This window comes from Cheilinus undulatus, linkage group 1 (genome assembly GCF_018320785.1).
Source record: "Cheilinus undulatus linkage group 1, ASM1832078v1, whole genome shotgun sequence".
Lineage (NCBI taxonomy): Eukaryota > Metazoa > Chordata > Actinopteri > Labriformes > Labridae > Cheilinus > Cheilinus undulatus.
Genome location: NC_054865.1, coordinates 47,019,809 through 47,047,792, shown reverse-complemented (window position 1 = coordinate 47,047,792; position 27,984 = coordinate 47,019,809). Strand labels below are relative to the sequence as shown.

Genomic DNA, 27,984 nt, shown 5'->3' with positions numbered 1-27,984 from the left:
TGGAAGGAGCTGAAACATGCTGTCTAGAGAAGGCACCTTTCAAACCTGAGACAACTGGAGCAGTTTGCTCATGAGGAGTGGGCTAAAATATCTGCTGAGAGGTGCAGAAGTCTCACTGAAAGTTACAGAAATTGTTTCATTGCAGTGATTGCCTCAAAAGGTTGTTCAACAAAATATTAAATTAAGGGTACCATCATTTTTGTCCAGGCTTGTTTCATGAGTTTGTTTTTTAAAATAATTCTGTTGAACCACAATTCAAAAGCAATATCTGATTTTCATTGGTTAATTTTCATTGAATTTTTATTATTATCACTTTTGTCAGATTCAAGTTTTTTCTGTGACCATTGTGGGTTTTTCTTTCATTAACAGAGGGGTACCAACAATTTTGTCCACATGTGTAGATCTTTAAAAACAAAAAGAAGAAGAACAGCTCCTTATTTTCTGGTGTTTTGTACTATTGAACTATGTTGTTGAAGTGAATTGGGGTTTTTGAGACATAAAAGGAATTTGAATTTAGATTTTTGGTTATCATCATGTACAGTTTCTTCACGCTGAAAGAAAATTGTTAACCTATTTAAAAAAATCTGTGTGCTTACAAGCAATTGAATAACTTGCAACTGAAATAACAAGTAAAATAAACCTAAAAACATTGATACAGAAACAGCATTTTTTAAGAAGGTTCACATCTTTCTTTAGTAAACTAAGTAAACTTGCTGTAGTAAACTTTCTGGACCCAACATTGGGGTGTGCATGGTTATCCAGTTAAATGGTTAAATTTGTGTATCAAATTAGCTGTTGCAAAGTTTACAAGTCGGTTAAACCAATTACCTGTCATTTTTACAGGCCTGAAATTTTGGTCAAATGCTCTTTTAAAGCCGAAATGAAGCCTCCCACCACTAGTTACCGCTGTAGCTTCGGTTCATGGCCGCTGCCCTCCTGTCAGAGCTTTTTCCCAGCTCTTCACTGGGTGTAAATATGAGAAGCTTAGCAGTTTCCATGTTGTAGTAACAGGAGGGTATGAGTTTTTTTAACTGGAAAATTAGTAGTAGCGTTGTATGTAGGTTGTTGTTGGTTTTACCTACGCATAACTCAACCTACGTGACGAGTAACCATATAAAGCAGGATAATAGTCTGCACAGAGGAACAGAGATAACTGCTAACGCTAGCCAGGCTCTACACAGCATATTGGGCTCACATCATACCTGCTGACACAGTGACCCAGTGATGAATTTGCATTTAAAGAGACACACACCAAAATTGCTTTGAAAGGCTGTTTAGAACTGGTTTATACAGGGTCAAAAATCTCTCCTGGCATTTATCCAGAATATGTTTTGACTAAAGCACAGATGTTTCATTTAGACCTCAGGGGGTGGAAAAGGGGTATGAAATGTCACCTTTGATGCCAGTTGTTGATGAGTACGAGACTTAAACTTTGAAGGGCACGTAATGTCTAGACTTCATTTCCAAGTATTTAAACATTCAGCCATTTTTCTAATGTGCATCTAGTTCTTTCAACTTTATGTTGGTCATTTATTTAATTAAAAAAGAACGAGCTAACTGAGTACTTTCTTGATTCACAGATGTCAACGAATGTGAGCTGAGCGACAGGCTGTGCAGAAATGGCCAGTGCGTCAATATGATCGGCAGCTATCAATGCTCCTGTGACACAGGATACAAATCCACTGAGAACAGAGTGGAATGTGTCGGTGAGTGATAAACGTATTTATGACCGTCTCTTTCCAGACCCGTTCCTTTTTTAATGTTGATGCAATCTGAAGGTTAAATCCTAGCAGTACAACATGTGAATAAATCTTCTGCTGCTTAGACATCGACGAGTGCACCATAGAGAACGGTGGCTGTGAGACTTTCTGCACCAACTCAGAGGGAAGTTACGAGTGTAGCTGCCACAGTGGATACGCCCTGATGCCAGATCTAAGGAGCTGCACAGGTAAGATTTGTATCCTGTATCTGGTTGTAATTCTCTGATAATGCACCTGTCATTCTTTGCTACACTGTGGACTGCTTTCCTAATAACAGTAGTTCTCAAATGGTCTGGCATCAGGACCCACCGCCACCTCCTTAATGAATAATTGCAACCCAAAATTTCCAACCATCTAAATTAATTTAATGAAAAATGTTGAAGTATGGACCTTGGATGGAACAAAAACACCACTGGACAAATAGGTAGATAAAACAAGCATGTCTATAAAGTGCATCAGTATAGAAATCAAGCAAAATTGCGTATATTTTATTTTTACTCCATTTCAGTCAGGGCCATTTAGTCAAGAAACACAAATAGTGTGCAGTTACTAATATTTTGATTTTATTAGCAGCTATTATTTTGCATTTATCACTGTTATTTTTTGCTGTTATTTATATTTGGCTGTATAGCTGTTCTGGGATCCCCCTGCACTTCCAAGAAAGCATAAAGAAGGAACCGCACATGTTCCTGCCTTTTCTGTGCCTACAAGGAAAGCCTGAGGCAGGGAAGGAAGCAGCAAAAATCCCAGGGATCACAGATATAAATTAACTTTATTGCGAACTCTGTCTCAAAAGCTGTTTTTGCGTGACCCCTGTCAAATAAACTAATAAACTAAACCAAACCCAGGGCAAAGCAGGCATCAGTGACAACAGAATAACAATGATTAAGTCAGATGCAGAATAAAGGAGGAGCTGGGGTAGAGGAGGGTTGCAAAGCAGGTTGCAGAGGGTGCAGCTAAAGAAGGCATGCTAGAGCAGCTTAAATACGGCGGCATGTGCATTTAGCTAAAAAGAAGCTTAGTGTGATTCGGCTTGCAGTCAGTTGATGAGGGCATGCTTGAGATCAGGTGATCTCAAGAAAATGGCAGCGCTTGACGCTGTTGCCTGCCTGAACGAAAAAGTTCAAGTGATAACATGTAAATTTCGGTTGTTCAAGAGATCTCGAGAAATTAACACATTATTAAGAGAGAACCCTTCATTATTATCCAAAGATAAAGAGATGAATACCATCAAATCTAGAATATAAGTAGCACTGGAACATTGTGTAACCCAGTGTTTTTCACACTTTATTTGCCAAAGGCACACCTAAGATCTAACCAGACTCTCAAGGAACATTATATTCATATCCATGAAAAATATCCTTTATAAAAAACTGTTATAGTCGTGTAGTTGCAGTAATGACATGGTTGTAGAAATTCCCACAGCACACCTAGACTTGCCTTGCCATACTGTTTGAAACAGCTGCTTTAGGCTGCATTCCATTTTTGGATTCTCTGAAAGGGGTAAAAGGTTTAATCTGTAAACTTCAAGGATTTTTAATTGTCATTCCAAATTGCATATGATTACACAAGAAGGAACAAAACGAGGCACTGAGGTCCCTTGAATCCTTGTTGTGATGCAGGCTCACTGCTCTCTGCTCTCCTCCACCCGTCACTCATTGCTCTTAGGAATTTTCTCAGACCAGCAATCTGCAAGGATAATTTATATAACGGCATACTCCCTACTTTTTTAAATGGAAGATTATGATAATGAAGGAGAAAAGCGGTTAGAAAACGGTGCTGACCCCCTCAGGTCTGGTCTGTGTCGTTATGTATGAAACACATGGTGAGCAGTTGAAGCCGCCACTTTTCATACATAGTGAATTGGGCGAATTTTCAGTCACTTTAGGTCCTTTACAGTGTGTGACAGTTACAGCTGCACACATGCAGTAATGCATTGCATTTGTTTCTTAGTACTTTATACTAGTACAGTATAACCTTCACATCAGTATTTAGGATGCAGCCAACTTTTCAGATTACAAACAGGTTTTACTTTTTTTACTTACTGGATTTTAGGATACGTTGAGATCTCAAGGAAACAACATAAATTGCTTGTTATCACAGCAAAACAGAGTAAATAAAATCCATTTATGTTTGTTGGCTCAGTGTTTCTGTACATCATAGACTTTTTACCACGTTTTTTCCAGGCACACATTCACAACCCGCTTTTAGGTCCCGACCTACCAGTTAAAACCGCTGCTGTAGAGTGTACATATAAAATCTCAAAAGTAGAGTAAGAGTACTGATGAAATACTCCACATTTAAGAAATGGAAGGAAACTATATAGATCAAGAAACCTGGTTTGTGAAGAGTTTTGCCTTTATTTGCCTGGCAGATGGTCAAAGAAAACGTTCATTTGCCTGCAGAGAAATGAACAAACAATCTCATACTGCTCATCTGTAACTTCTGTGTAATCAAGTTATGATGGATGATACTTGCATATTGTTGATGATTACTTGCATTTCTTCCTTGGAGGGAATTTAGTTTATACCCTTAAGGGCAGGCTTCACGTCGTCTGTATATGTGTTGATCCCAACAGCTCCTTTAATTAGCAGACGCAAATATAGAGTACAAGATTAAGGCAGTGCAGGGTAACTTTAGGTACGTTTTTTTTTTTTTTTTTTTTTTTTTTTTTTAAAGAGGGACTGAAATAATTTCTAAATCCTGATTTGACCTTCTTGATTAATGACTGTGAAAATGAGTGGATATAAATCAGATTTTCTTTTTGTACATATCCTGTATTGGAAATCATGGCCCTGCTGTTGCAGTGTTTCATGTTGAAGCAAATGAATCTTAAATAACATGCAGCATTTTGACTTGGATTTAAAGGTTTAAGAATAGATTTTCCTGTCCTCTACAGCAGTGATTCTCATCTGGACTAGCCTCAGGACCCACCACCCACCTTAATGCGATACTGTGACCCAAATTTCTTAAAAAATTTTAACCACTTATTCAATAAAAAAAAAATCAGGATTTGGACTTTAGAGCAAAATGTGACTGAAAAAAGAGACAGGACATGTTCTTTGTAGAGCACATTGTTATAGAAAAGGACATGCATGCTATTTTACCCCATTTCAGTTGATAATGTGTAAACTTTGGTTATTTTAGAGATTTTAACAAATAGAGTACCAGAGTAATTTTCTGACTGAGTCATTTTTGATATTGATTGCCTACACCCAAGGTAAATTCTTCAAACTGTGTAAAATCACTTTTTTGTAAAGTTTAGGGCTCTTACTCAATGTAGAAGTTTTCTGATGATAATTGCAATGTACATGGAGATTTGAAGTTTAAAATTCCCTCTGTTTCTATTTATTCCCACTGCTGTCCTCCACTTCCTGATCCCTATCACTAACTTTAACTTCAACTTTATAGTCCCCTGAAGGAAATTTGCTCCAAGGCATTCGGAATTACGTGATTGCAAACAACGTATTGGCTGATTTTTATGAATTTACCTGATTTTAGGGGGTTCTGCTGCAACCCTGTTAACCCCACTTTTCTGCATCCCTAGGACTGAAATAAATTGGTTTGTGAAAGTTATATTTATTTGTTTTTTGTTAACCCACTGAGATCAAAATTTCTTTTCTAGGGTGCCCTGCAGCAACACAACCAAAGACAGATCAGAAAAGCACACAGAATAACTGCAAATACTTTCACAACACACTGTAGTGGTGGCGGGGGATCTCCACAGGCCAGGAGAGTTGCCATCACACTGCACGTTCAATATACGCAGGGAGGCTCAGACATTCTTCACAGGTCCCTTAAGCACACTTTTGTGAAGGTAAAAACAAATGAAAGCTTTTAGAGTACCAACTTATAAACAAAAGCAGCGAATCAATCCTGGGAGCAACTTCGGTCTGACCTCGAGGTGTACAGGTTACATCCTCACGTCAGTGTGTTTCACCATGGTAACCAAAAGCATCATCACAGAGAGGTGATCATTATAGCACTTTCTTAAACCTATGTCCTGGTTAAAGTTACATTTTAAAACCATTGCAAACACTTGCTATCTCTTAAAACACAAGCCCTATGATACAAGGTGAAAAATCTCTTTTTGTAAATTGTAGGTATGATAATTTTCTGATGATAATTGCAGTGTAGTGGTCCATTTAGAGCTCTAAAGTACTAACTGTCCTCCATTCTCTTTCATTCCTTATGGCTGTCTCCCACTTCCTGACCCTCAAGGGACATTCAGGATCAAGTGATTGCAAACAACCTTATGCCCACTTTGGCCCTCTATGCCTAATAAATATTTTGCAACAAATTTTTTCAAGCAAAAATGTATGACCCACTGAAAAGAGTTTCGAATCCCACTTTTTGGTCCTGACCTACCAGTTAACAACAATTGTCCTACAATCTCTTCTTCAGTTTTCTCATCTTCTTTCTCTGTTTAAAATCTTTAGATATCGATGAGTGCGAGGAGAGTCCGGACATCTGTGATGGAGGCCAGTGTACCAACACTCCAGGGACGTACCAGTGTCTGTGCTTTGACGGTTTCATGTCATCTGAGGATATGAAGACATGTCTGGGTAATGAATACAAATTACAACCCTCATTTTTTTTTTGTTGTTTTTTTTTAACTGCAGCTTCACTTGAGATAAATAGATCCAGTTGTCGGAGATTTACTGACAATACAAAACGATCAACATCAGTGTTTTCCAAATAATGAGTCATGAGAAAAGACTTAATGAGTCAGATCTACAAGGCTGTGTGAGAAAGTAGGGGATAGTTTTGCTGATTTAAAAGACAGCGAACATTGTGCGAGTTGGGAGGAATGCATGACATTTAAACGTCTGGTTCCACTGAGAGTGCAAACAAAAGCCTGACATCAGTGATGTACAGGCTTTTAAACACGTCTGCACAAACATACACTCTAATTTAATGAAAGCAGGCATATCTTCAAGCCTTAATATAGTTCATGTTATAAATCTTCTGTGACATGTATCACAGTTTATCAAAACCAGCTTGGTAGGCCACATCCTCAGCAGCTAATTTGGCTTAATTTATTGTCATAAACTTTTATTTACTGCAGTAGTGTTTAGCAAATTAACATTCTTGCTTTTCTCTGTTAAATCCTTCGTCTTTTCCCTGTCTAGATGTGGATGAGTGCGAGCTGAATCCAAACATCTGTCTGAGTGGGAACTGTGAGAACACAAAGGGATCCTTTATCTGTCATTGTGACCTGGGATACTCTGTACGCAAGGGCACCACCGGCTGCACAGGTGAGTGAAACAAACACACACTTGAGCCTGTCTACAAGGCACACAACATCCTGTCAGTGGAACAACAGGGAAGGGAGTGAGGGATGGTGAGTCAGAGGAGGGCTGCTGTTGATTAAGTGGTGAATGAGGTTTGTGTGCCTAGGTGGTTTCGCTGAGGACAGGAGGAAAAGCAAGGCAAAGAGAAAGGGCGAGAAATGAGAGGATGGAAGGAAAATGAACGTCTGGCTAACCAGGAGCAGCCTAACATTACTCAGCCTAATTCAACAGCTCCTGTCTTACTTGAGGAGAAACACGCTTACTAACGCTCAGACTCACGTGGACGAGCCACAACAACAGCAGGAGCAGTGAGATCACTGCTTTCTGACAGATGCAAGCATCACATTGCACCTTTGTTTATTCCCTTTGTTGCTCTTTCATTAAGGTCATTTAAACATTACGTGATGGTTGGATGAGTTCTGCAGCACGTAATCACCTGAAACCTCTCCAAAACACATAAATACAAAGTAAATCCGGCCCCTGCAGTCTTATACTAGTTTTGACTCATGCACTCCTGAGTTATGTCTGATTTATAAGGCCACTTTAAAGTTTAGGGATCGAGGGTAGTTAAGAGTTTTGTCAGTGATCTTATCCGCCCTCCTCTCAGTGATCAAAGTGAGTCAGAGTCACAGTCAGCAGGAGCATGTCCTCCTCCTGCTGCAAATAAACAGGTCTGTCTGACCTTCAAACTCCTTCACTCACACTCTTACTCATTCTAATCTCATTAAAATGTCCATACAGTATATTCCTTGTTTTGAGAAGTCTGGGGTTGCAGCAAAGCAGCCGGTTCTGATTCACAGGTTAGGAATTTCAGCCTCAGAATACCAAGGAATCAAGAAACTAATTCCTCTCAGGCGGGCAGGATGTCTACTTAGAGACAAGCGAACAAAACCTGCTACTCTGTTTGGAACGGATCCACTTCCAATGTATGAAAAATGCATAAGAAATCGGTTGTCGAATTTGCTTATGTGACCGCATTGGTATGCATGAACTAAATCTCCTTGCTTGTGTGTTTATGAGTGAGTCGTGTTCTCAAGCTCGGATCTGATCCAGCTGTTGATGAAGTTCCCACTAGAATTATTTCCCCATTTTTATTCCACAACACTCAAGGGCAGGGTGTCGGTATTCTTATTTAGCACTTTTATTTTTTCCAAATTGTGTTTTGGAAAATTAGGAGTGGGTGGAGATGTACTTGTGGAGTTTACAAGGCTGGGAGTGTCTCAGCTTTAAAGAGAAGACCAGGGTGAAGTGTTAGCGTGTTGACTTTTATTATTTTTTAACTTAATGACAACATGGTCAAACAATTTGGGTCAAGCAAGGCCATATAATCTGAAGAAATAACACAATCTTTCCAGTCAAGAAAGTGGAATATAAATGCTACAATACTTTTTTTTGTCTCTTTGAATTAAAGGTTCTCGTCTCTGTGAATTAGAAGCAAATCATGATATTGTTAATGCAGGCTTCACAAACTTGAAATGGACTGTTTTAAAAGTAATATTTCAGAGCTTCCTAACTTAAGCCAATCTACCCTTTTCTTAATTTGACTTCTCAGGTAATACATTTTCAGATTTTTATTAAAACTTGTTTAACTTTGACTCATTCTGATTTGTCCTGAAACCAAAGTAGCTAAGGCCTAGCCTGCCAGTAGCTAATGCTAGAAAAACTTAAACTAGCACTGGAAACTATCAGTGTGTTCTTAATTGCACACTTCTGTTAGTATACTTTGTTGCCGTATACTGCAATGCTGTACACAGCCCTCATCTCGAACTACCATTTTGCACTTAGTGGAAGTGACAATGGTTAACAATGGCTATTTTTACCCTCTACTTATTTTTTAGGGCCTGAGCACTGTCCTTGGAGTGGGAATCCTATTGAAATAAAAGGAATTATTATTTGTCTTCTTCTGGCGAATACTTTGCTGATTTTCAGGCCTTAACATGATCAATAACTCACCAATCTTTCCAGAAAGTTGTCCCCCAGTGGAAATTTAGGTATGTTTGTTTTTCATGCAAGGGGGCCCCAAGTGTGACATAGGAGACTGGGTAAGAGCTACAAGCATGAAAATCCCTACACACTTGTATCATGATGAAATTAACAAAAAACGTGTTTTGGAACCATCCGCTAAAATGTAAAGAAAGCGCACTACAAACAATCAAAGGTCATATTTAAAGGTCAGTTTCGCAGATGGACAGGTTGCACATTCACTAAACTTGTTCAAGGGATTTTATCTGATTGACTCCAGTTTTTTTTTTTGCACATCCTACACAAGATGGAGATAAAAATTTGTGTTGGAGGTCTGAAACTTAAGAGTACCGAGCTCACTTGAACACATCATGGAACTTTTCAGATGTGTCTGCTCTCTCCTGTACAGAGTGTGATCAGCTCTCTAACCTCCTAGTCTCTCCAGTTAATCCACATCATTCTTCGTTTTATCCCGCTGTTGTTTTCTCTGAAATGGCACTCGATTAAACCACACTGGTTTTTAAATCTCCCATGTATGGAGACAGCAGCGCACACTCGCCATTACCGATAGCCTTTCACACTCGTTGTGGAAAAGTCTGTTATGGCTCTGATACTACCTCTCGATCCGGATCAGAGGTGGGGTGAGATCGACCCCCCATTACGGAATGGTTGCTTACAGAATGGTGTTGCGGAACGAAGGCGTAACAGACACAGAAAAGAGAGGCAGTGTGAAAGTAGCTTCAGACTACTTTGTAAGTTTCTTGCATTGAAAATACACCAATAATGCCATATTACCTTTAATGCTTATGGCAGTCATCACCAAACTTCACAGAGATAATCACACATTGATCCCAAATACATTCAAACATCAAAAATATTACTTCCCTTTAAATATTCAGCCCCCAAAAGTATTCAACCAAGGCTTGTGATTTTGGGTCTACATATGGATCACCATGAAACATACAAAAAAACCTTTTGGTTGGGCGCAGGTGGCCTAGTGGTTTAAGGCGTGCCCCACATACTTGGACGGCCCGGGTTCGAATCCGGCCTGAGGCCCTTTACCACATGCCTCTCCCCCTGCTCTCATCCCTGTTTCCAACTCTATCCACTGTCCTTCTGTAATAATAAAGGCACAAAAATGCCCAAAATAAATCCTAAAAAAAAAAAAAAAAAAAATAAGAAAATAAAGCTTCTTGGACCCATACCAAAATACCAACAGGAAGTCCGCCAGCTTCATTTCAATTTCAAAATAAGGCATTTTTAATAGCACCAAATGACTTTGACCTGTTGTAACTTTTCCACTTTTGTTCCCCGGCACAGGATTTGAGGGCCCTTCAGTGCTGCTTGCAGCCCAAGTTTAACTTGTATTTTATTCTAAAAGTATTTCTCCAAAGAAAATGATTCTTATTTTCATAGTTTTTATGCTGAAAAAAAACGTCAACAACATGGTCTCCTCAACCAGTTAGAGCGTATTAGTAAGCCAGTGAATGCTAATGTTTGTGAGCACAGTGGTATGCTGACATTACCACTGTGTCATTGTTACGGGCATCTTCTTATTAATTATTATCAAAAAAAATTATAACTTTATTGTACTAATCTGAATTAAAACCGGCAAATAGGGAGGCAGGTAGCCATTTATAGCAAAAATGGTAAACGGTTAGTCAGGGATTAAAAGGCTTTAATTTTCTGAGAATTGAGGATATTTCATGTACTTGATGTGGCTTGGATTGGTAGAATATTTGTAAATAACCTTATTTTTCAGCATTTTTGGTGCATATCCTGTGGTATTGCCTCATGGCCTGAATGACAGACAAATCAGAGCCATGTTTGGCCTACCCGCCTAAATCAATTTTTATGTTTTATCTAGATTGTAGCCAGATTGATTTTAGAGTCACAGCAGCCAAAAAAGAGAACATCAAGTATGGTCAGATCCAGACCACATTTGGATGTGTTTTGAAATGTGATTCTGGTCGTATGTTTGTAATGTCTGGACACAATAATCTAATCAGATCAGTTTCAAACAAAGTGGGCAGTCCGTCTAATAATGGGATTTGGGGAAAATAAAAAGATTTCTCAGCAGTACGTCTTGTACGAACAAAGTCTTAGACATGTGGCAGGACAGGTGGGAAAAAGATGGACAAGAATACACACAATCATACAAACTAGTAGACAGATAGACAGCCAGGTAGGCAGATGTGTAATTCCCTTTTATCCCTTTTTATCTGTTTTTCATCTGTTAGGCATTAGCCCTGGTTAAATCAAGCCTCTTGTTTAACACCAGCTGTGACTGCTGACACGCTTACATTTCACATTTCCACATGAGAAAATGTGCGTGTGTTCGTTGCGCGCTCTGTCATCAAAGGTTTCGGGGAAATGATCTTTAATTCTGTCTGTAATCCAGGGAGATTCGCCCTCATATTAAACCCCTCATCAAGTGTAGTGTAAATTTACCGTAGCCTCTCCTCAGGAAGACTGTAAACCAGCAGCACTAATCTCTAATTGACAGTGCTTTGAATTACTACCCTCAAAAGGCAGACGCACACAGAGGAGAGTGTCTCTCATTGGCTGATAAGTCCCAACATCTTGATCGAGTTCTTAACATGGCTTCTCTTGATGTACAGGGACACCCACTAACACACATGCAGAGTCATGCTACAATTCGTTTTCCGGCTCTGGGCCAGGTATTGTGTTGATCAGAGTTTCACATGAGTTATTCTGGCTCATATTGGCAGCTGTTATTGTTGTAGCTGCATACAGGTTTTTCCACTGTGCCATGTTTTTGACAGAGATCCATCTAGATTACAACCTGCAGGATGTAAACAACTCATTTCAATAGTAGCCACTTCAAAAGTTCCTATTACTTGTTGTTTATTTTTAAGACTACAGGGTTGCATACAATAGGTGAGCTAACACAGAGAGTGTTTTTATAACCACTTTGTCTGCAAAGTACCTCAATATTTCATCCACTGGCAGAGTTCAGATGTAATTTTAATGTCTTTCCTGTGAAGGAATGTTTATTTGTGGAGTTGGCACATTACTACATCACACTTATATGGAAATTATATTTGGAAAAGATTAAATTTCCAAACTTGACATCTGTGGTGGTGAGAAAAGCAAACACAAGCATTAAAAGAGGGCTTTTACAAAAGCCTCATATGAGAGGTGCAGGGTCTGTGGGTCTGTGGGTGAAGAGGGAAACCTTTGCCTAAAATAACCTCAGAAATACTTGTTCAGGCGTAGCAGACTGAACAAGGCCTTAGCGTGAGGATATCGTTCTCCATCTTTGCCTTTTTAAAGCTTTTTGGACGCACTTGCTCAGTGAAAATCCAGAGACAGGGTCTGCTCATTAAACCTCTGCAGGAAGGCTATTAGTATCAGAGATCATGAGAATGTCTCCATGCCTTCTGCTCTGAAATACAGCTCTCAGTGGACGAAGACAGTGACCCAGAAAGGCTTAGTTCTGTTGCTCCTGCTGCTGTCTTTATACAGTTCAATCCAAGCATCAAGTCACTACACAGAGCCAAGAACCCCACTGAAACGAGAATGCAGGCCCAGATCATGAGACCATCAGAGAAATGTCTCTGTTTCCTTTCCTGACTTCTTGTTTGTTTTCTCTTTGGCAGATATTAATGAATGTGAGATCGGAGCCCATAACTGTGACAGACATGCCACGTGCACTAACACAGCAGGCAGCTTCAAGTGCAACTGTGCTCCAGGGTGGATTGGCAACGGCCTCAAATGCACAGGTAAGACTTAAGCATGCATCAGTATGTTAACTGTATGCGCATAGAATCTGCATGTTAAGTTAAATGAAAACTCAGATGGGTTCTACAACTTTCTTTTTTATCCCAAAGGGCAACTCGGTTTTTACAGTCTAGCCAGAACAAACATACTTTCACAGACAAGCAGCAATCAGGTGAATGTCAGAGATAATAAATCAGTTCATAATTGGAGATGCACGCTGGGACCTTCATGTTGCCCCAAGAAAAATGACTCACACAAAGGCAAGACAAAAATTATAATTCACGCAATTAAAGTTTGGTAGACTGCTTTGGGTTTGCGTCACTGAGATGGCATGAACAAATTTTGTTGACAAAGGAGCCTCTATTTATAGATAATGTGGGGACTTTTTTGCCAAACCAGTGGACTTCTGCGTTGTGTTGAGATAATTCTTAAGGATGCTGTGACACTGGAATTCTTGCACTGACCACATTTTGTTTTCTTGCAAAGAAACTCAGTATAACTTCCCAGCTTACTCCATAACCTACAGAGAACAGTATAACATACAAGTTAGTTTAATGTACCAGCTTATCTTGACATGTATGGCAAGCTTTCTTTCTTTTTTTATCAAGATCCCTACTAGATCTGGTTCCAACATTTGGTATTCTGCCAAATAACCATTCATGTAGGATTTTAAATCATATGAATATGGCAGTAGCTAGCAAAAAAAGACCAAAACATTGTAAGTAAGATGAATACATTTTATAGACATGTATACAATGCCTATAAAAAGTATTCAACCCCTTGGATGTTTGACCCTTTTATTGATTTTATAAATCAATCATGGTCCATATGATTTGTCTATGTGTTTTGGTGTTCCTGGCCACCATTAAACCATGAATTAAAAGGAACACTCCAAGCAACTCAGAGAAGAAATTTTTAAAAATTATGTCTGGGGATGGGTACAAAAAATTCATGTTACTGAACATCCACAGAGTTCAGTAAAATCCATCCTCAAGAAATGAAAGGAATATGTCACATGTGTAGATCTGACTCGATCAGGCCGTCCTCACAAACTGAGTGACCGTGCAAGAAGGAGACTATTGAGAGAGGCCGCCAAGACACCTATGACTACTCTGAAGGAGTTACAAGCTTCGCATACAACAACTGTTGCCCGGGTTCTTCACCAGTCAAAGCTTATGGGAGAGCAGCAAAAAGAAAAAGACACTGTTGAAGAAAAAACTGATAAAATCTGGACCACAGTTCGACAAAAAGCATTTGGGAGATTCCATGATCAAGTGGGAGAAAGTTCTTTGGTCTAATGGGACAAAATGGTTCTTTAAGGACATCAGACAAGAAGCTTTGTTTGGTGGATACGGAACACTGCACAACACCACAAACACACCACCCCCACTGTGAAGCACGATGATGGCAGCATCATGCTGTGGGGATGCTTCTCAGCAGCCAGCCCTGGATGTAAAGGTAGACTGTAAAATGAATACGACAAAATAGAGGAAAATCCTGGAGGACAATCTTATTCAGTCTGCAAGAGAACTACAGCTTGGTAGAAGATTTATTGTCTACTAAGACAATGACCCAAAGCATACAGCGAAAGCTACACAGAATTGATATTACTTTGTAGAAATCTGCGCCCCTCCCAAGACAAATTTGATTATGAATACCTACCAAAACTCTCTTAAGAATGCTTCATTGTTATACCATAACCTGCATGGTAAAGAACCTCATATTTGTCATGCCAACAATCAGAGTCCTGGTGCTGTAATCAGTCAAAAATACCAAAAATAGCCGTCAAACAATGACTTTCCCCTTTATCCTCTATCTACGTCAAAAAATTTGAGAAAACGTTAAAATGCCAGCTTACTTTGAAAATAAACCCTCAGGTTTGGGAGTGCCATGCTAGAGAAGTCAGAGTTTTGAGACGATGACAAGGCCATTTGTTTTGCTCCAAACATTTGGATGAGGCAGTTATTACTTTGAACTTTGTTGTGTTTCAGACCTGGATGAGTGCTCCAATGGGACACATATGTGCAGCAACAACGCCGAGTGTCTAAACACCATGGGCTCATATCGCTGTGCGTGCAAGGAGGGATTCTCTGGAGATGGATTCTACTGCTCAGGTCACAATAAACATCAGTATGTTAAACACATTTTTTCTAAAGATGCATGACTGCAAGTTTTTTACAGTCTGTTTTTGTTTGTGATCATTTTTACAGACAGCGATGAATGTGCAGAGAACAGTAACCTGTGTGAGAGCGGACACTGCCTGAACCTGCCTGGAGGCTACCGCTGTGAATGTGACATGGGCTTCATCCCCACTGCTGATGGCAAAGCCTGTGAAGGTAAGACATTTCAGCTCCTGATGAACCTGGCTCCACACCTCTGAGTTAATGCCGAGTTAATGATGTTGACTGATTCAAACAGCTCTGGTGTTGGTCCAGTGAATGTTTGTTTCCCTGTTTGGAAAAGGAATCAGTCCAAACACATGCTGCCTTCAAGTGGAACTTGTGAGATGGTGTTTTGGACAGGGGTAGTACACAGGATGCTGAGCATCTAAATGGTTTTAGTGTTGAGAACATTTCTTGGAGGGTGACAACACTAATGGATTTTGCCTTGTTTCCTTTTCAGATTTGGCTGAGGGGGGTTGGAAGCAAACCAAAGAAAGAAAAGAAACTTAAGACTATTTGAATGCTATTGATTTTTTGAAAAGGCTCGACACATCATGGTCAGCCAACTTTTGTCATTTTTTCAGTTGTCAGTCCAAAGCTGCAAATTTAACAACTGTCATTAACGTTTGCTAGTTACTTTTGTAATATTAGCTCACATTTTGCATCCATCTGCAAAGATTTTTCATTGTTCTCTTGTAATTAGTCTGTTGTTTTAGGTTCCCCCATACATTTTTTTTTTAATTTATCAATTTTTAAATTTTAAGACAAGACATTATTGAGCTCTGTTGGGGAAATTTGGATGATGCTTTGATACAAAGATAGCCTGTAGTCAATAATTTCGAGAAGAATAGTTAAGGTATATGAAATTAAAGCTAAAGTTGAATAGAATATTTGTATAAAAAGTTGATGTACAAACAAGTACAAATGTTTTATATAGCAAATGGCAAGAGAAGTTATGAAGTGCCTTGGTAAAATTAATCGCAGCAACATAAACAACAGTAAAGTGTTTTAAGTTTTTAAGTTGGTGATTTATGGAAGAGAGCAGTGTAAGTAGATAAAGGGCATGAAAAAGCATGCAGCATTAATTGGCAATAACTATAAATGTTTAAATGGCATTACAGTGTGTTGTCAAAAGTACACAATGTCTAAAAACGAGTATACTTGGGGTGTAAGCTGGATCCTGTTTTTCCTGTTATGACATGAAGTGATAAAAACAATGTTCAACCAGCATTCTAGAAACAAGATTTTTAAGACTAGTCATGGGGAGTGACTTTGGGATATGCTAAAATCATCAGCATCAGGCAAATCAGTGGCAGGATAATGGAAAATCACCTCCAGTTTCCTATTACAACAACTGCACTGCAATCCCAGCGAGTTGTAACGCGGAACAAATTGCTCCCTCTCTAGTCAATCGGGGCAGTTCCTCTGCCCACGCTTTAGTCTGGCGTGTCCCTGAAGTGCCACTCAGCTTCACTGGAGATGCACTGCAGGTCTATTTTTTCAGCACTGGCTTCTTGTGATCGTTTTTAAACAGCCAGAAAGTAATTTAAAAAAAAAAAAAAAAAAGCACAGTGCACAGACTCGCCACTATGAGACATCACTACACTGTATATCAACATTACGTCTTATCCTGCTGCAAGGGCAAAAGGTCATCAGGAGGTGTATGAGCGAAAGAGCTACAACGGCACCATTAATGAGGAAAAGTTAACTTTTGAGAAAGCTGCCCAAAAAGGCAAAATAATCTATTATTCCAGCATGAACATGCAGTTTCCCCATGATCTCTGCCCTTGTCCTTGTTGTGCTGCGTTATAAAATACGCTTCCAGTGTGCGAGGTTGCAGTCTGTTTGGTGCAGTGAAGCGTTCTACAGCCGATGTATGTGGAAATTACAGGATACAAGAAACATCCAGGGATGCACAATATTGGATTTTTGCAGATTTCTGATATCCCAAAAACTACAAATTAATTTTAGTCAACACTGATATCGAAACTGATATTTAAATGTATTGCAGACCTTAAATTTCAGTCTTTAAAACACACAATTTAAAGTTTCAGGATTAATGAATTAACAAATAGTAGTCCTTGAAACACTTTAAAGTGTAAGGAATGATAATGATAAATAAAAAAACAAATTCAGCTAAGGAAGGTCTGTTGGTCCACTAAATCCACTAACTTATTTGTTCTCACAGCCAGTATTTAAAGCTGATAAAGGCAAATATCTAAAGCAAAAATATCAGCTGTAATTATCGGCAGCATGTTTTTTATCTGCTGATACCAGTATTTCACTTTTTTAGCTAATATCCACTGATATCAGTATTTTAGTTTCATATCATATGAGTTAGCACACATTACCTTGCAACCATCGGCAGGTTAACCCAGTCTTTAGACATTTGGTTAAGTGAGTGCATCTTGTGAATCTTTTTCATAATTATTATGTTATATTTGCATGGCTATTTACTTATTGGTTCAGGGCCAATACAGATACTGATTATTTTTAGTTCATGAGACTAATAGCCAGTATTTGGAACTGACACGCATTTATTATGATAAATAAAATGTAGTTAATGTGACAGAAGTAAAATTGCATGCAACATTTCCTTAAATAAATGAAGCAAAATGAACAATTTTGTGCTAGCTCTGTTGACACAAGAAAGCAACGCAGTCGTAGCAGGAAACCGGAAGTAATGCACTCACTCTCTGTGTCATTGGCACCCAGGCGACACTGTTGATTGGCTAGTATTGTGTGACATTCATAGCTAGTAATTGCTAAATGCTGAATATCAGCTCTGATTTTGGGCCAGGCTGATAATTTGTTAACCCCTAAACTAGGTTTGCAAGAGTCACAGTTACAGTGTGAAAGAATTTCAATACACACTTAAGAAACCTAAAATGTAACTATGCTTTTTCAGGTGCCAGCATAGTGGTGACAAAGGGGCATTAGGTTTTAATCTTGAGCTAATTCTAGGCAAAGCTGCAGGCACGTTATGCCCCATTCAGGTTATTTATTCCTGGATGTTGCTTTTATATGACTATGATGAAGTGTAAGGATGAGGTAATATTGCACATAGAGCTAAACAACGGAGGAGTAATCTTGTATAAAATCCTAAGCTGAGCCATTGTAGGTCAGCATATGAACACATTTATCAGTGGTGGCAGACAAGCGTGATTCATCCTCCCAGTGATAAGGTGTTGCAGGATTCAACTGAATGAGCAGACTGACCTCATTTTGCTGATGTGTCAAACATCCTGAAATAACCTGTCCAGTCTTCCCTGCATCAGCTCAGGCAGGACTGGACAGTAATGACTTGTGCAGAGTGTAATGATGTGGAAGAGCACAATTTCATAACCTTGGCTGCAGCTCTGATAGTGTATGTGTGTGTCTGGCTGGATATGTCTGGGCATTTTTTGCCCCAGAACTGTCATTCTTTAGCAGAGGTGAGCGGCCTTCACTTCCTATTGCAGGCTGCCAATTTTCCACCATGATCCCATGATCTACTAATCCCTCACAGCTGGGCCTCTCTCTCCCCTGTCTCTATCATTCTTCCTCTCACTCTCTTTCCCTTTCTTTATCTGTTACAGACATAGATGAATGTACCTTTTCTGACATCTGTGTCAATGGACGCTGCCATAACATCCCAGGGCTTTTCAGATGTGAATGTAACATCGGTTATGAACTTGACAGGAGTGGAGGAAACTGCACAGGTAAGACCAGTCAAAACATGAGTCCAGCTGCAGCTCAAATAAATCCCTTTTTATGCCAAATCCATCAAAGGTACGATATATTGATTTTCAGCTATGAAAAAATGGCATCAATTAAAAAAATGCTCATCCTATGTTTTATATATATATATATATATAATATATATATATATATTATATATATATATATATATTATAGCTGAGCACCTTTATTTCCTAAAATATTTCCAGAAGTTTTCAAAGTTGGAGAAATTCATAATTTTAGTGGTTGAAATAATGTATTTCTTGAGTGACCTAAATGCTGGATGTTACATCAAAGACTGCTTTCATGGGTATATTTCACATAATAAGGGAGAAAAGTGGTTAAAAACGCCTTCCTGATGAATGAAGCCATATGCAGTGCATTCCAGTATTGTTTGCAGCATTTACCAGAAAGGCCACTTTTAGCAGCTTTTCCCTCTCATTATTTGAAATCCAGCCATGAGACGAAAACAGTGCTGCACTGTTTAGTAAATACTCCTTATAGACTTTTACACTCCTAAATTTAAATTGAGAAGAAAACAGTGGGATTTGTATTCAGAGTCCACTGTCAGCAAAATGTTGAGGGAATGTGCAGGAATCTTAAAGCCATCAATAAAAAAAGTCCTCTTTCTTGCTGTGGATATAAAATAATGAATAAGTCTTTTGTACTTGTGACAATGAATAGATTTTGTAAATTGTTATTTTGTATTTTTTCCCCAGATATAAATGAATGTCTAGACCCAACCATCTGCATCAATGGGATGTGTGTCAACATCCCTGGAAGCTACCACTGTAACTGTCCAGCAGACTTTGAACTCAACCCCACACGGGTGGGCTGCGTAGGTGAGACTCAGCAGCTTCTCAACACACCGTGCTGCTGCTTAATTTGGTTATTCTGAATGAAAAGCACCTGTTTACCTGTACACGTTTATGTTTGTGTGTGGATAGACACACGCTCTGGAAGTTGCTACCTGGATGTTCGTTCGCGAGGCGATGCGTCAGAGAGCTTGGACTGTTCCAATGAGATCGGAGTCGGTGTCTCCAAGGCTTCCTGCTGCTGCTCCCTGGGTCAGGGCTGGGGAAATCCATGTGAATCATGCCCATCTGTCAATTCAAGTGAGTCAACACAGCAAAATTAAGACTTTTACTGTGTTTCTTTTCTTGATCGGAGATGATATGGAGTTGGTTCCCCCTTTTGCAGCTATAGCAGCCTTCACTCGTCTTTGAAGACTTTCTGAAAGATTTTTGGGGGGATTTGTGCCCATTCATTCTGTTGCATTCTGAGTTGCTGTTGTTCCGAATAGCTTCCACTTTCTACTTATATCACTTACAGTTGAATGTGGAGTGTTCAGCAGGGATGAAATTTCATGAAACATCTTAGTGGAAAGGTCACATCCATCACAGCACCACGGCTGAAGTCACTGAGCTCTTCAGAACAACTCTTTTATATCACAAATGTTTGCAAAAAGAGACTGGTGCTTGATTTTATACACCTGTGACTACGGGTCTGATTCTAACACCTGAATTCAATGATTAACAGGTGTGTCCAAATACTTTTTGTCCATTCAGATTAATTATTTAAAAAGAAAAGAAATTTAGATCGTAAACTGAACCTTAACAACAGCATCAGTTAACATATCGTAGGGTGACTTATTTTATCCAACCCCCTCATTTACTTTTTAACAGCAGATATTAAAAACAAGCGTCTACCCAGTGTTCAAATCAATCAATCAATCAATCAGTTTATTTAATAAGTTCAAATAATATTTCTTCTTATTTATTCCAGCTGAAAATGTTATTTTCTAAATTGGAGTTGGAGCAAAGAGACAGCATCTAAGAAATCTAAGATCAGATATGCAGATATTTCTATAAAGATATTACTTAGGCCTACTAAAAATTTGTACATGCTAAATGAGCCTGAGGTTTATAGACACAGTGAAGGTCTAATTTTTCACATCAATAATTGATCTGTGATCAATAATTCGAAAAGTTACATTTGGGGTAAACATAGTGTAAAGGTCTTCACACTGTTCAGGACTGACACTTGTAATTTCTCATAACTTCAGCATTTTATGGTATATTTTGTAGGAAAAAAATCTCATATTTTTCTATATGCCTATCATTCATTCTGTAAAAATGCTGTACATGTAATTTAATTCTCCTAATAATCGTGTTCATAAAATATTGGACACTAGGACAGTTGGTGACAGAAAAATTTTCCTATTTTTATGAATGTATTTTTCTGTATTTAGCTTGATTTTGGCTCACTTATACAGATTTGTTTGTTCAATTTGCACTGCTTGGGAATCCCTCACAGTCTTGGAATGCAAAGAGTGGCATAATTTTCTTTGTATACTTTAGTTTAAATATTATTTTAAACGTAGGCATTGTTTAGTGGATAAAAAACACCTGTAGACACATATGAATTATGGGTAAAAGCATTAATTTTTAGCTTGATATATGTAATATTACCACATTTACTTGGAAAAATTCCTAACTCTAGAAATGGAAACTTCATCTTTTTTTGATGTATTTTTTTTTTGATTACCAATTTTTTTGAATATTTTTTAATTATTTTATTTTTTCAAAGTTTAGACTGTGCTGAAAGACATGATACCAATTGTGAGCATGGTAAAAGTTTAATGAGTGGTTTATATTGTCAAAAGACAAAGTAGAAAACAAAATGGAAAAAAGAATTTGTCAACTTTTAAGGGTTAAAGCCTGAAAAGGCAGACAATGAGAAGACAACACAGACTTAAAGGGATACGTCAACATTTTGGCAAATTCGCCCATTGCCATAATTCCTATAGTCTTAGTAATAGGTTAGTTACCTTCAGTTGTCAGTGCAAGCTGTTTTTAGATCGCCGCTGCCAAGTTCGTACCTGCTGTGCCAACTCAATGTAAGCAGACGGTATTCCGGCTTTCCCTCATCAAACTCATCAAACACACAATCCAACAACTCCAAAATGCTCTCGTGGACAAGTTGTGACCTGCACATTCACCACGCTATGAAATAATAACGTATACCTATGTAACATTATGACACATGAAGCAAATACTCTGAACTATTTCTTGATGAACCACTGGAAGGAGTGACACAGTGCAGCAGCCATGCCTGGAGTGTAGTTCCAGCTTTGCATTTAGCTTTAAAACATCTCCATCTCGTAATGTTCCATGATTATTTCATAGCCTGGTGAAAGTACAGGTCACAACTTGTCCACGAGAATGTTTTTGGAGTTGTTGGATTGTGTATTTGATGAGTTTGATGAGGGAAAGACGGAATACCGTCTGCTTACATTGAGTTGGCACAGCAGGTCTGAACTCGGCAGCGGCGATCTAAAAACGGCTTGCACCGACAACTGAAGGTAACGAACCTATTACTAAGACTATAGGAATTATGGCAATGGGCGAATTTGCCAAAATGTTGAAGTATCCCTTTAATGCTTTCATCAAAGACAAGTGTGATCTGATGTTTTTGTTTTAAAATGGCTGAAAAATGTGTTTGGATTATAATTATCAAGTTAAAAGGTCTTTCTAAATATTTCCTGAGTCACTTGTTCGATCAACAACCTTGTTAATTCCTTCTTTTTGATGTTAAGTACTTTGAGGCAGAGCAGAGCAGAGCGATCAATCGTTTAATGGACACCTGATGGCCATATGCCCCCTGAGGGGGTTTAAATCTTTTGTTTCCAACTTGAATGAATATTAGACAAGAAAGCCAAAACTCCAGCAAAGAGTAGACAACAATGTCAATTTAGCCCTCTGAGGTGTGAGCTTGCCTTTCCCTGACAGTTTTCAGGCTGCCTGCTCTTGTCATGCGATGAGTGTGTTTTCACTCTTGTTGTTGTTGTTTCTGGTAAAGATGAGACAGCTTTGTGCAACTAACTTGAAATTGCCAACAGATGGTTCAGAACATTACAAGGAATGACTCACCCACTTCAGCTCAGGGGAATGCTTGCTTCTATGACAAAAACAGAAACTTTTTCTTTTTCGCTTTGTAATTCTGAGTAGCTGCAGTCACGTCCGGTCTGCTGGGCTCTGCGGATCAGTCTGTGCTCGGAGACAGCTGGTTAACAAAAGCACAAACAGAGAGTGACAGGAAACGAGATGACGACTAGAGAATGTCCTATGATACTGATGTTTACTATGCATAGCGTCTAGTCGAATAATTCAAAAAAACGGCTTTGATTGCGGTTTGTGTGTTGTCACTGGTTCATGTAATGTGTTCTGTGTTACAGCTGAGTACAAGACGCTGTGTCCCGGAGGAGAAGGCTTCAGACCAAATCCCATCACAGTCATCCTAGAAGGTCAGGCTGCAGCACGCCATCATGTTTTTGTGTGTGGTCGTCACTGCTTTACTTTAAAAACTCCCCCACATAGATAAAACCCACCCACCCAGGATGCCTCTGAGTGTTTCTCTCTCTCCATCAGACATCAACGAGTGCCAGGAGCTGCCAGGCTTGTGCCAGGGCGGCCAGTGCATCAACACCTTTGGCAGCTTCCAGTGTGAATGTCCGAGAGGCTACGCCCTCAACCCAGAAACCAGAGTCTGTGAAGGTAAATCATCAGCATGTGTATTTCAATGCTGCAGACACATGAGCACACAGGTGACCGATTCCTCCCTAGCTCTTGCCCTGGGACGTTTCAGTCAGGAGGAAATTGAGTCCAGCCGTCGATTCCTTTGTTCGACGAGGACACATGGGGAGGGAGGAAAAAGCATGGAGAGCGAAAAAAGACAAAAGAAATATTGAATCATTTTGTCCCCTAGACAACACTGCAGCTCATTCTGGCTCAATATGTCTCCGCTCTTTTTTTTTGTCCTCACAAAGCTCAGAGAAGAGAATGAGACAGCTGAGCGCCTAACTGTGTCCAGAGGAGCCAGGCTCTGATGTGGTCAGACCTCTCCTTTGGGAAACACTACATCCCCTGTAGACAGGACGGAGATGATGAGGAGAGATGGAGGAATGATAGATGGAGTTTAGAAAGAGGAGAAGGAACACAGAGGAGAGGAGTGTAAAGGTTAGGCAATGACGTGGAAAGCCGTTTTTTAATTAACAAGTGTTTGTTGGCTCAAAGAACAAAAGCTGGCGTCTGCTCTTTAGAGTCTAGGACTGTAAATTCACGACATGAATCAACAGTTCAGCTGTTTGAGGACCAGAATTAACAAGCTCTGTATTTATTTTTCTCAGAAATGCTAGTAGAAAAAGATTTTTTTGTATGGCAAGTGTAATAATTGCAAGAACAAAATTGTTGTTTACATGAATAGAAAAGGAATCAAGGCCTCTGATCTCCTGTGGATGTTTGATTAGTTGTTTGGGATCCAGGATGAGCACAATGTTAGTATAGGGCTGGCCACACACTGGACCCCTTTGAGATCTTAAACACTTTAAAAAAAAAACAAGGGAAACCACAGACAGGACAGTTTCAACTGATTTATATTAGAAACGTCTGAGCCGACACGACACGTCCATGGTGAGACCACACACCTGCTGAAGACTCGCCACAAGATCTCACAGAAACTGGCGTGATCTAATGTGACTTCATAAGCAAAACAAACATGGAGGACGATCAAAATCCACAGCTGGCTTACCTGGCCTGCGTTACCGTTGCAGCAAAAATCCAGGGGTAAAATCCTTGCTGATATCCAGTTAGTTTTGTTTATGTTTGTGAGCTGTAAAAGAAAAAGTTTGAATTCATAGAATTGCCAGAAGAGGTGGTGTGATTGTCATGTGGCATTATTAATTGTCTGCAACAAGCCTTGAATCGGGGCCTAAATTCAAGTTTAGAATTATGTAGTGTGTGGCCAGTCTGAGATGATGATAAAACTGGGGTTGGAATTCACAACTAAAGATGAGCTGTGAAATATTGTGCTCAGAGGATCACTGCCATAATTAGATGTATAATTATCTGAATAAATGCACTGGAGTCATTAAATTACAAAAAAAGAGATGAAGACAAGGATTCAGGATAGTTTGAAGTACTGTGAAGATAAAATATAGATTGTAATATTTTGTGTTGTGATGGTTTGGGCCCTTGTTTCTTGGTTAATGCTGTTTTTGATAGCTGTGGAGATGGGGAGGCTAGCCAAGAGTGCACACTTAGATGTATCTGTGTTTTTCTCACACTGCTTGTAATTTATCATAAATTACAAATCAACCTAATAAAACAGTAGATGTTTTATTCTTTATGTTTATCTTGAGAGGCAAAAAGGAAATCAGGGTTTTAGTTACAGGCATGCATCCATAGCAAGAGCACCATTCAAACTGACATTATGGATACGAATAGCTCCCTATAGTGATGTTACTCACCTGGTATGTCTTAAAGGTACATTGCACAATTTCAACTGTTACAGCATGCAAGAAGTTCTTCGGTTAAAAGCTGGACAAATGCATATGTTGAGTAATTACTTTATTAAAAGAACTCATCAGACAGTTAAACTTGGTGGGCTCACTTCTGCTTCTTAGATGTCAATGAGTGTGAACGACCAGGCATCTGCGGCCCAGGCCAGTGCTACAACACCATCGGGAACTACACCTGCATCTGCCCTGTGGACTACATGCAGGTCAACGGAGGGAACAACTGCATGGGTAGGTCTGCACTGTCATCCCTGTTAGATTATTGTAGTTTTTTTAGTGCAGTGTTTAACTGTCTGTGTCTTTTACTGAACGCACATATAGACATGAGGAAAAGCTACTGCTACAGAAACTTTTACTCAGACAACGGCACATGCGACGGAGAGCTGACCTTCAACATGACCAAAAAGATGTGCTGCTGCTCTTATAACATCGGCCGTGCATGGAATAAACCCTGTGAACAGTGTCCTGTTCCCAGCACTGGTGAGTTTTTATACATACAGACTTAAAACATAAAACATGTTTGAACATTTAAGGCAACAAAAATAACGTTTTAACCCTCATGATGTCTCAGATGAGTTTGCAGTCCTGTGCGGCAGTGAAAGACCAGGATATTACATTGACATCACCACTGGACGCGTCATTGGTAAGATCTTATCATTCTAAGGTTTATCTGGTGGAAAAGAAAGTTTATTTTGCTCTCACCCTGTCTCATTTTCTCTGTCTTGTATTAGACATTGACGAGTGCAGAGAAATTCCAGGTGTGTGTGAGAACGGAGTTTGCATCAACATGATTGGCAGCTTCAGGTGTGAATGCCCCATTGGCTTTATCTACAACGACAAGCTTCTGATATGTGAAGGTAAGCCTGTTAAACTTCTGCAAGATGTGATGCCAGCTCATAAAACATCTTGAACTCCTTTGTTGTATTTTAACCTGTTTTTAAAACCCTTTGAACACATTTGTCCCTGCTGTTTTCAGATATTGATGAGTGTCAGAATGGACCAGTGTGTCAGCAAAACGCAGCCTGTCTGAACATGCCTGGAAGCTACCGCTGCGAGTGTAAACCTGGATATCGCTTCACCCCCACTGGACAGTGTCTCGGTAAGGCTGCAGCAATCAGCTTTGGCATTTAGAGTAGTCAAAAGTGTCAGCAGCTCTCAGATTAACGATCACAAGTAAGACTGCTCACTGAACTTGCAGCGGTTAAGTCAACTCCTGATGACCTTAGAGGAGATTATACAGGATTGTTGGAAGCATAGATCAGGATTATAAAGAAGATTAGACAAGGCTGTCAAAAAGCTGCTTTCGTCCATGAAGATGATGCAGATTCCTCTGTGCTTCCTGTTGCCTGATGCTGTCCTGTCTCCTGTAGCTATTGTATCAAACTCACCCATATGAAACTCTTTTAACTGTAAATTCTTGCCAAAAATAAAAATACCCCAGGCAGCATAATGAAAGTCAGACTGAGGATACATTTTTCATGGTGGGCTTGTTATTAAGGAAGAGCTGTTGCTTCCTGCTTTTCATGAATCTCCTAAAACAAAACATGGCCAGACTCTTTTATTAAAAGCTTAATAATAATAATTATGTTAACTTCAGTACCATGTGACATTAATTTACCATTATGTAACAGCCTGAATGGACATTTTTGTTCTATAAAACAAGTTAGGCATGTTGAGTTAGTGACTGTGGAAAACAAAAGGAATTTTTAAAAATCCTTGAATTGGTACCTGTGTGAGTATTAGAAGCATGTTTGAAACAACATTTCACATTTATTGTGATTTCAAGTCAATTTCTAAATGTTTCCAGTCATTAAGACTTAAATCTTTTTACTGGTCTAAAGATTTTTACCTCATTTCACTAGCAAGGACCACACCATCAGCCAGAATGTGATTGGACAATTTTTTATTTACTAGATGTTAGAACGATTCCTTCAGGAAAGAAACACTGTGAAACATTTACTGACATCGATGTGGGGAAGCTTAGGGGTCCAAAATAGCTTACAGGCATGACAAACCCCTTTAAGGCCCTGCAGATGGGGTGAAAGAGAGATATAGAGGAAAGAAGTGGGAGGGAGGATTGTAGAATACAAGAAAAAAAGAGGAGGAGATGGTCAAGCATGTGCATGCAGCTGGAGATGCTTTCAGCAGGCATTAAAAACCATCCCATCAACTGACATATGCAGCATTCTGCTAATAGATAATAAGCATAGCTTTTTTATGCCTGTCCATCTTCACTTGAAGTGAGGTCTTGCAGCTTTTAGCGATCCAAATTATTTGTCTCAGCTCAGTAATAAGAGCTGGTCTTTCAGTTCTCATATCTTTTAGTTTAGTACTGATTTACCTTTTTTATAGCAAATATATAAAAACAACAGCAAAAATAAAAGAAACTGTCTAAAACAGAGTTTGCTCCCATCACTTTCAAAAGGAGCCTGCACTTAGAGCTGGCTCTTCTGCGAACAACATATCATGACTGTCTTGTTACTTGTTGCCTTGAATTGCATCATCATTTCAGTCTAACTTACATATATCAAATTCAAGACCTGGGGTCCAAAACTGGCCCAGCACATCATTTTTGTGGGCCATGAGAACTTCCAAAGAACATAATTTCCTTTTAAGACAATTCCAAGCCACTGAGTTAAGATAAACTTAATCCATTGTGCATGCATTGTTGTGCATTGTGGGAAATTTAGTTTTTGAATGACATGCTAACTGTTTTTTTTTTTGTTTGTTTGTTTAAATAACATTATTGTCACTTTTACTCCATAATCTCAGCATTTTAACTCTGGGACAAAAGCAAATTATAAATCACAGACTGCAAGTATGATCAGAGCGCAAAAGAATAGTTTTAATAACTATTAGTTACTTAAAGAAAACAGTGATGCTAACGATGACTCCATAATCTAAAAACGCCCTAGGAATTATGTAATTAGTACAGATTAATGTGAGTGGGTATACCCACATACAGTGTTTTCACATTTTCATTAATA

The 27,984-nt window shown here is 39.1% G+C and overlaps 1 protein-coding gene across 1 annotated transcript in view; it reads left to right on the top strand.

Annotated features, from left to right (window-relative positions):
* Window positions 1–27,984, top strand: part of fbn1 (fibrillin 1) — a 124,632-nt gene that overhangs the window by 64,685 nt on the left and 31,963 nt on the right. The window contains exons 29-45 of the mRNA XM_041794486.1: window positions 1,581–1,706; window positions 1,826–1,948; window positions 6,200–6,325; window positions 6,893–7,018; window positions 12,640–12,762; window positions 14,752–14,874; window positions 14,971–15,096; window positions 18,501–18,623; window positions 19,362–19,484; window positions 19,590–19,757; window positions 22,880–22,948; window positions 23,073–23,198; window positions 25,106–25,228; window positions 25,319–25,477; window positions 25,569–25,640; window positions 25,729–25,854; window positions 25,974–26,096. Coding sequence (XP_041650420.1) covers window positions 1,581–1,706; window positions 1,826–1,948; window positions 6,200–6,325; window positions 6,893–7,018; window positions 12,640–12,762; window positions 14,752–14,874; window positions 14,971–15,096; window positions 18,501–18,623; window positions 19,362–19,484; window positions 19,590–19,757; window positions 22,880–22,948; window positions 23,073–23,198; window positions 25,106–25,228; window positions 25,319–25,477; window positions 25,569–25,640; window positions 25,729–25,854; window positions 25,974–26,096 — 2,085 coding nt within the window. The remainder of the gene's footprint in view (window positions 1–1,580; window positions 1,707–1,825; window positions 1,949–6,199; window positions 6,326–6,892; window positions 7,019–12,639; window positions 12,763–14,751; window positions 14,875–14,970; window positions 15,097–18,500; window positions 18,624–19,361; window positions 19,485–19,589; window positions 19,758–22,879; window positions 22,949–23,072; window positions 23,199–25,105; window positions 25,229–25,318; window positions 25,478–25,568; window positions 25,641–25,728; window positions 25,855–25,973; window positions 26,097–27,984) is intronic.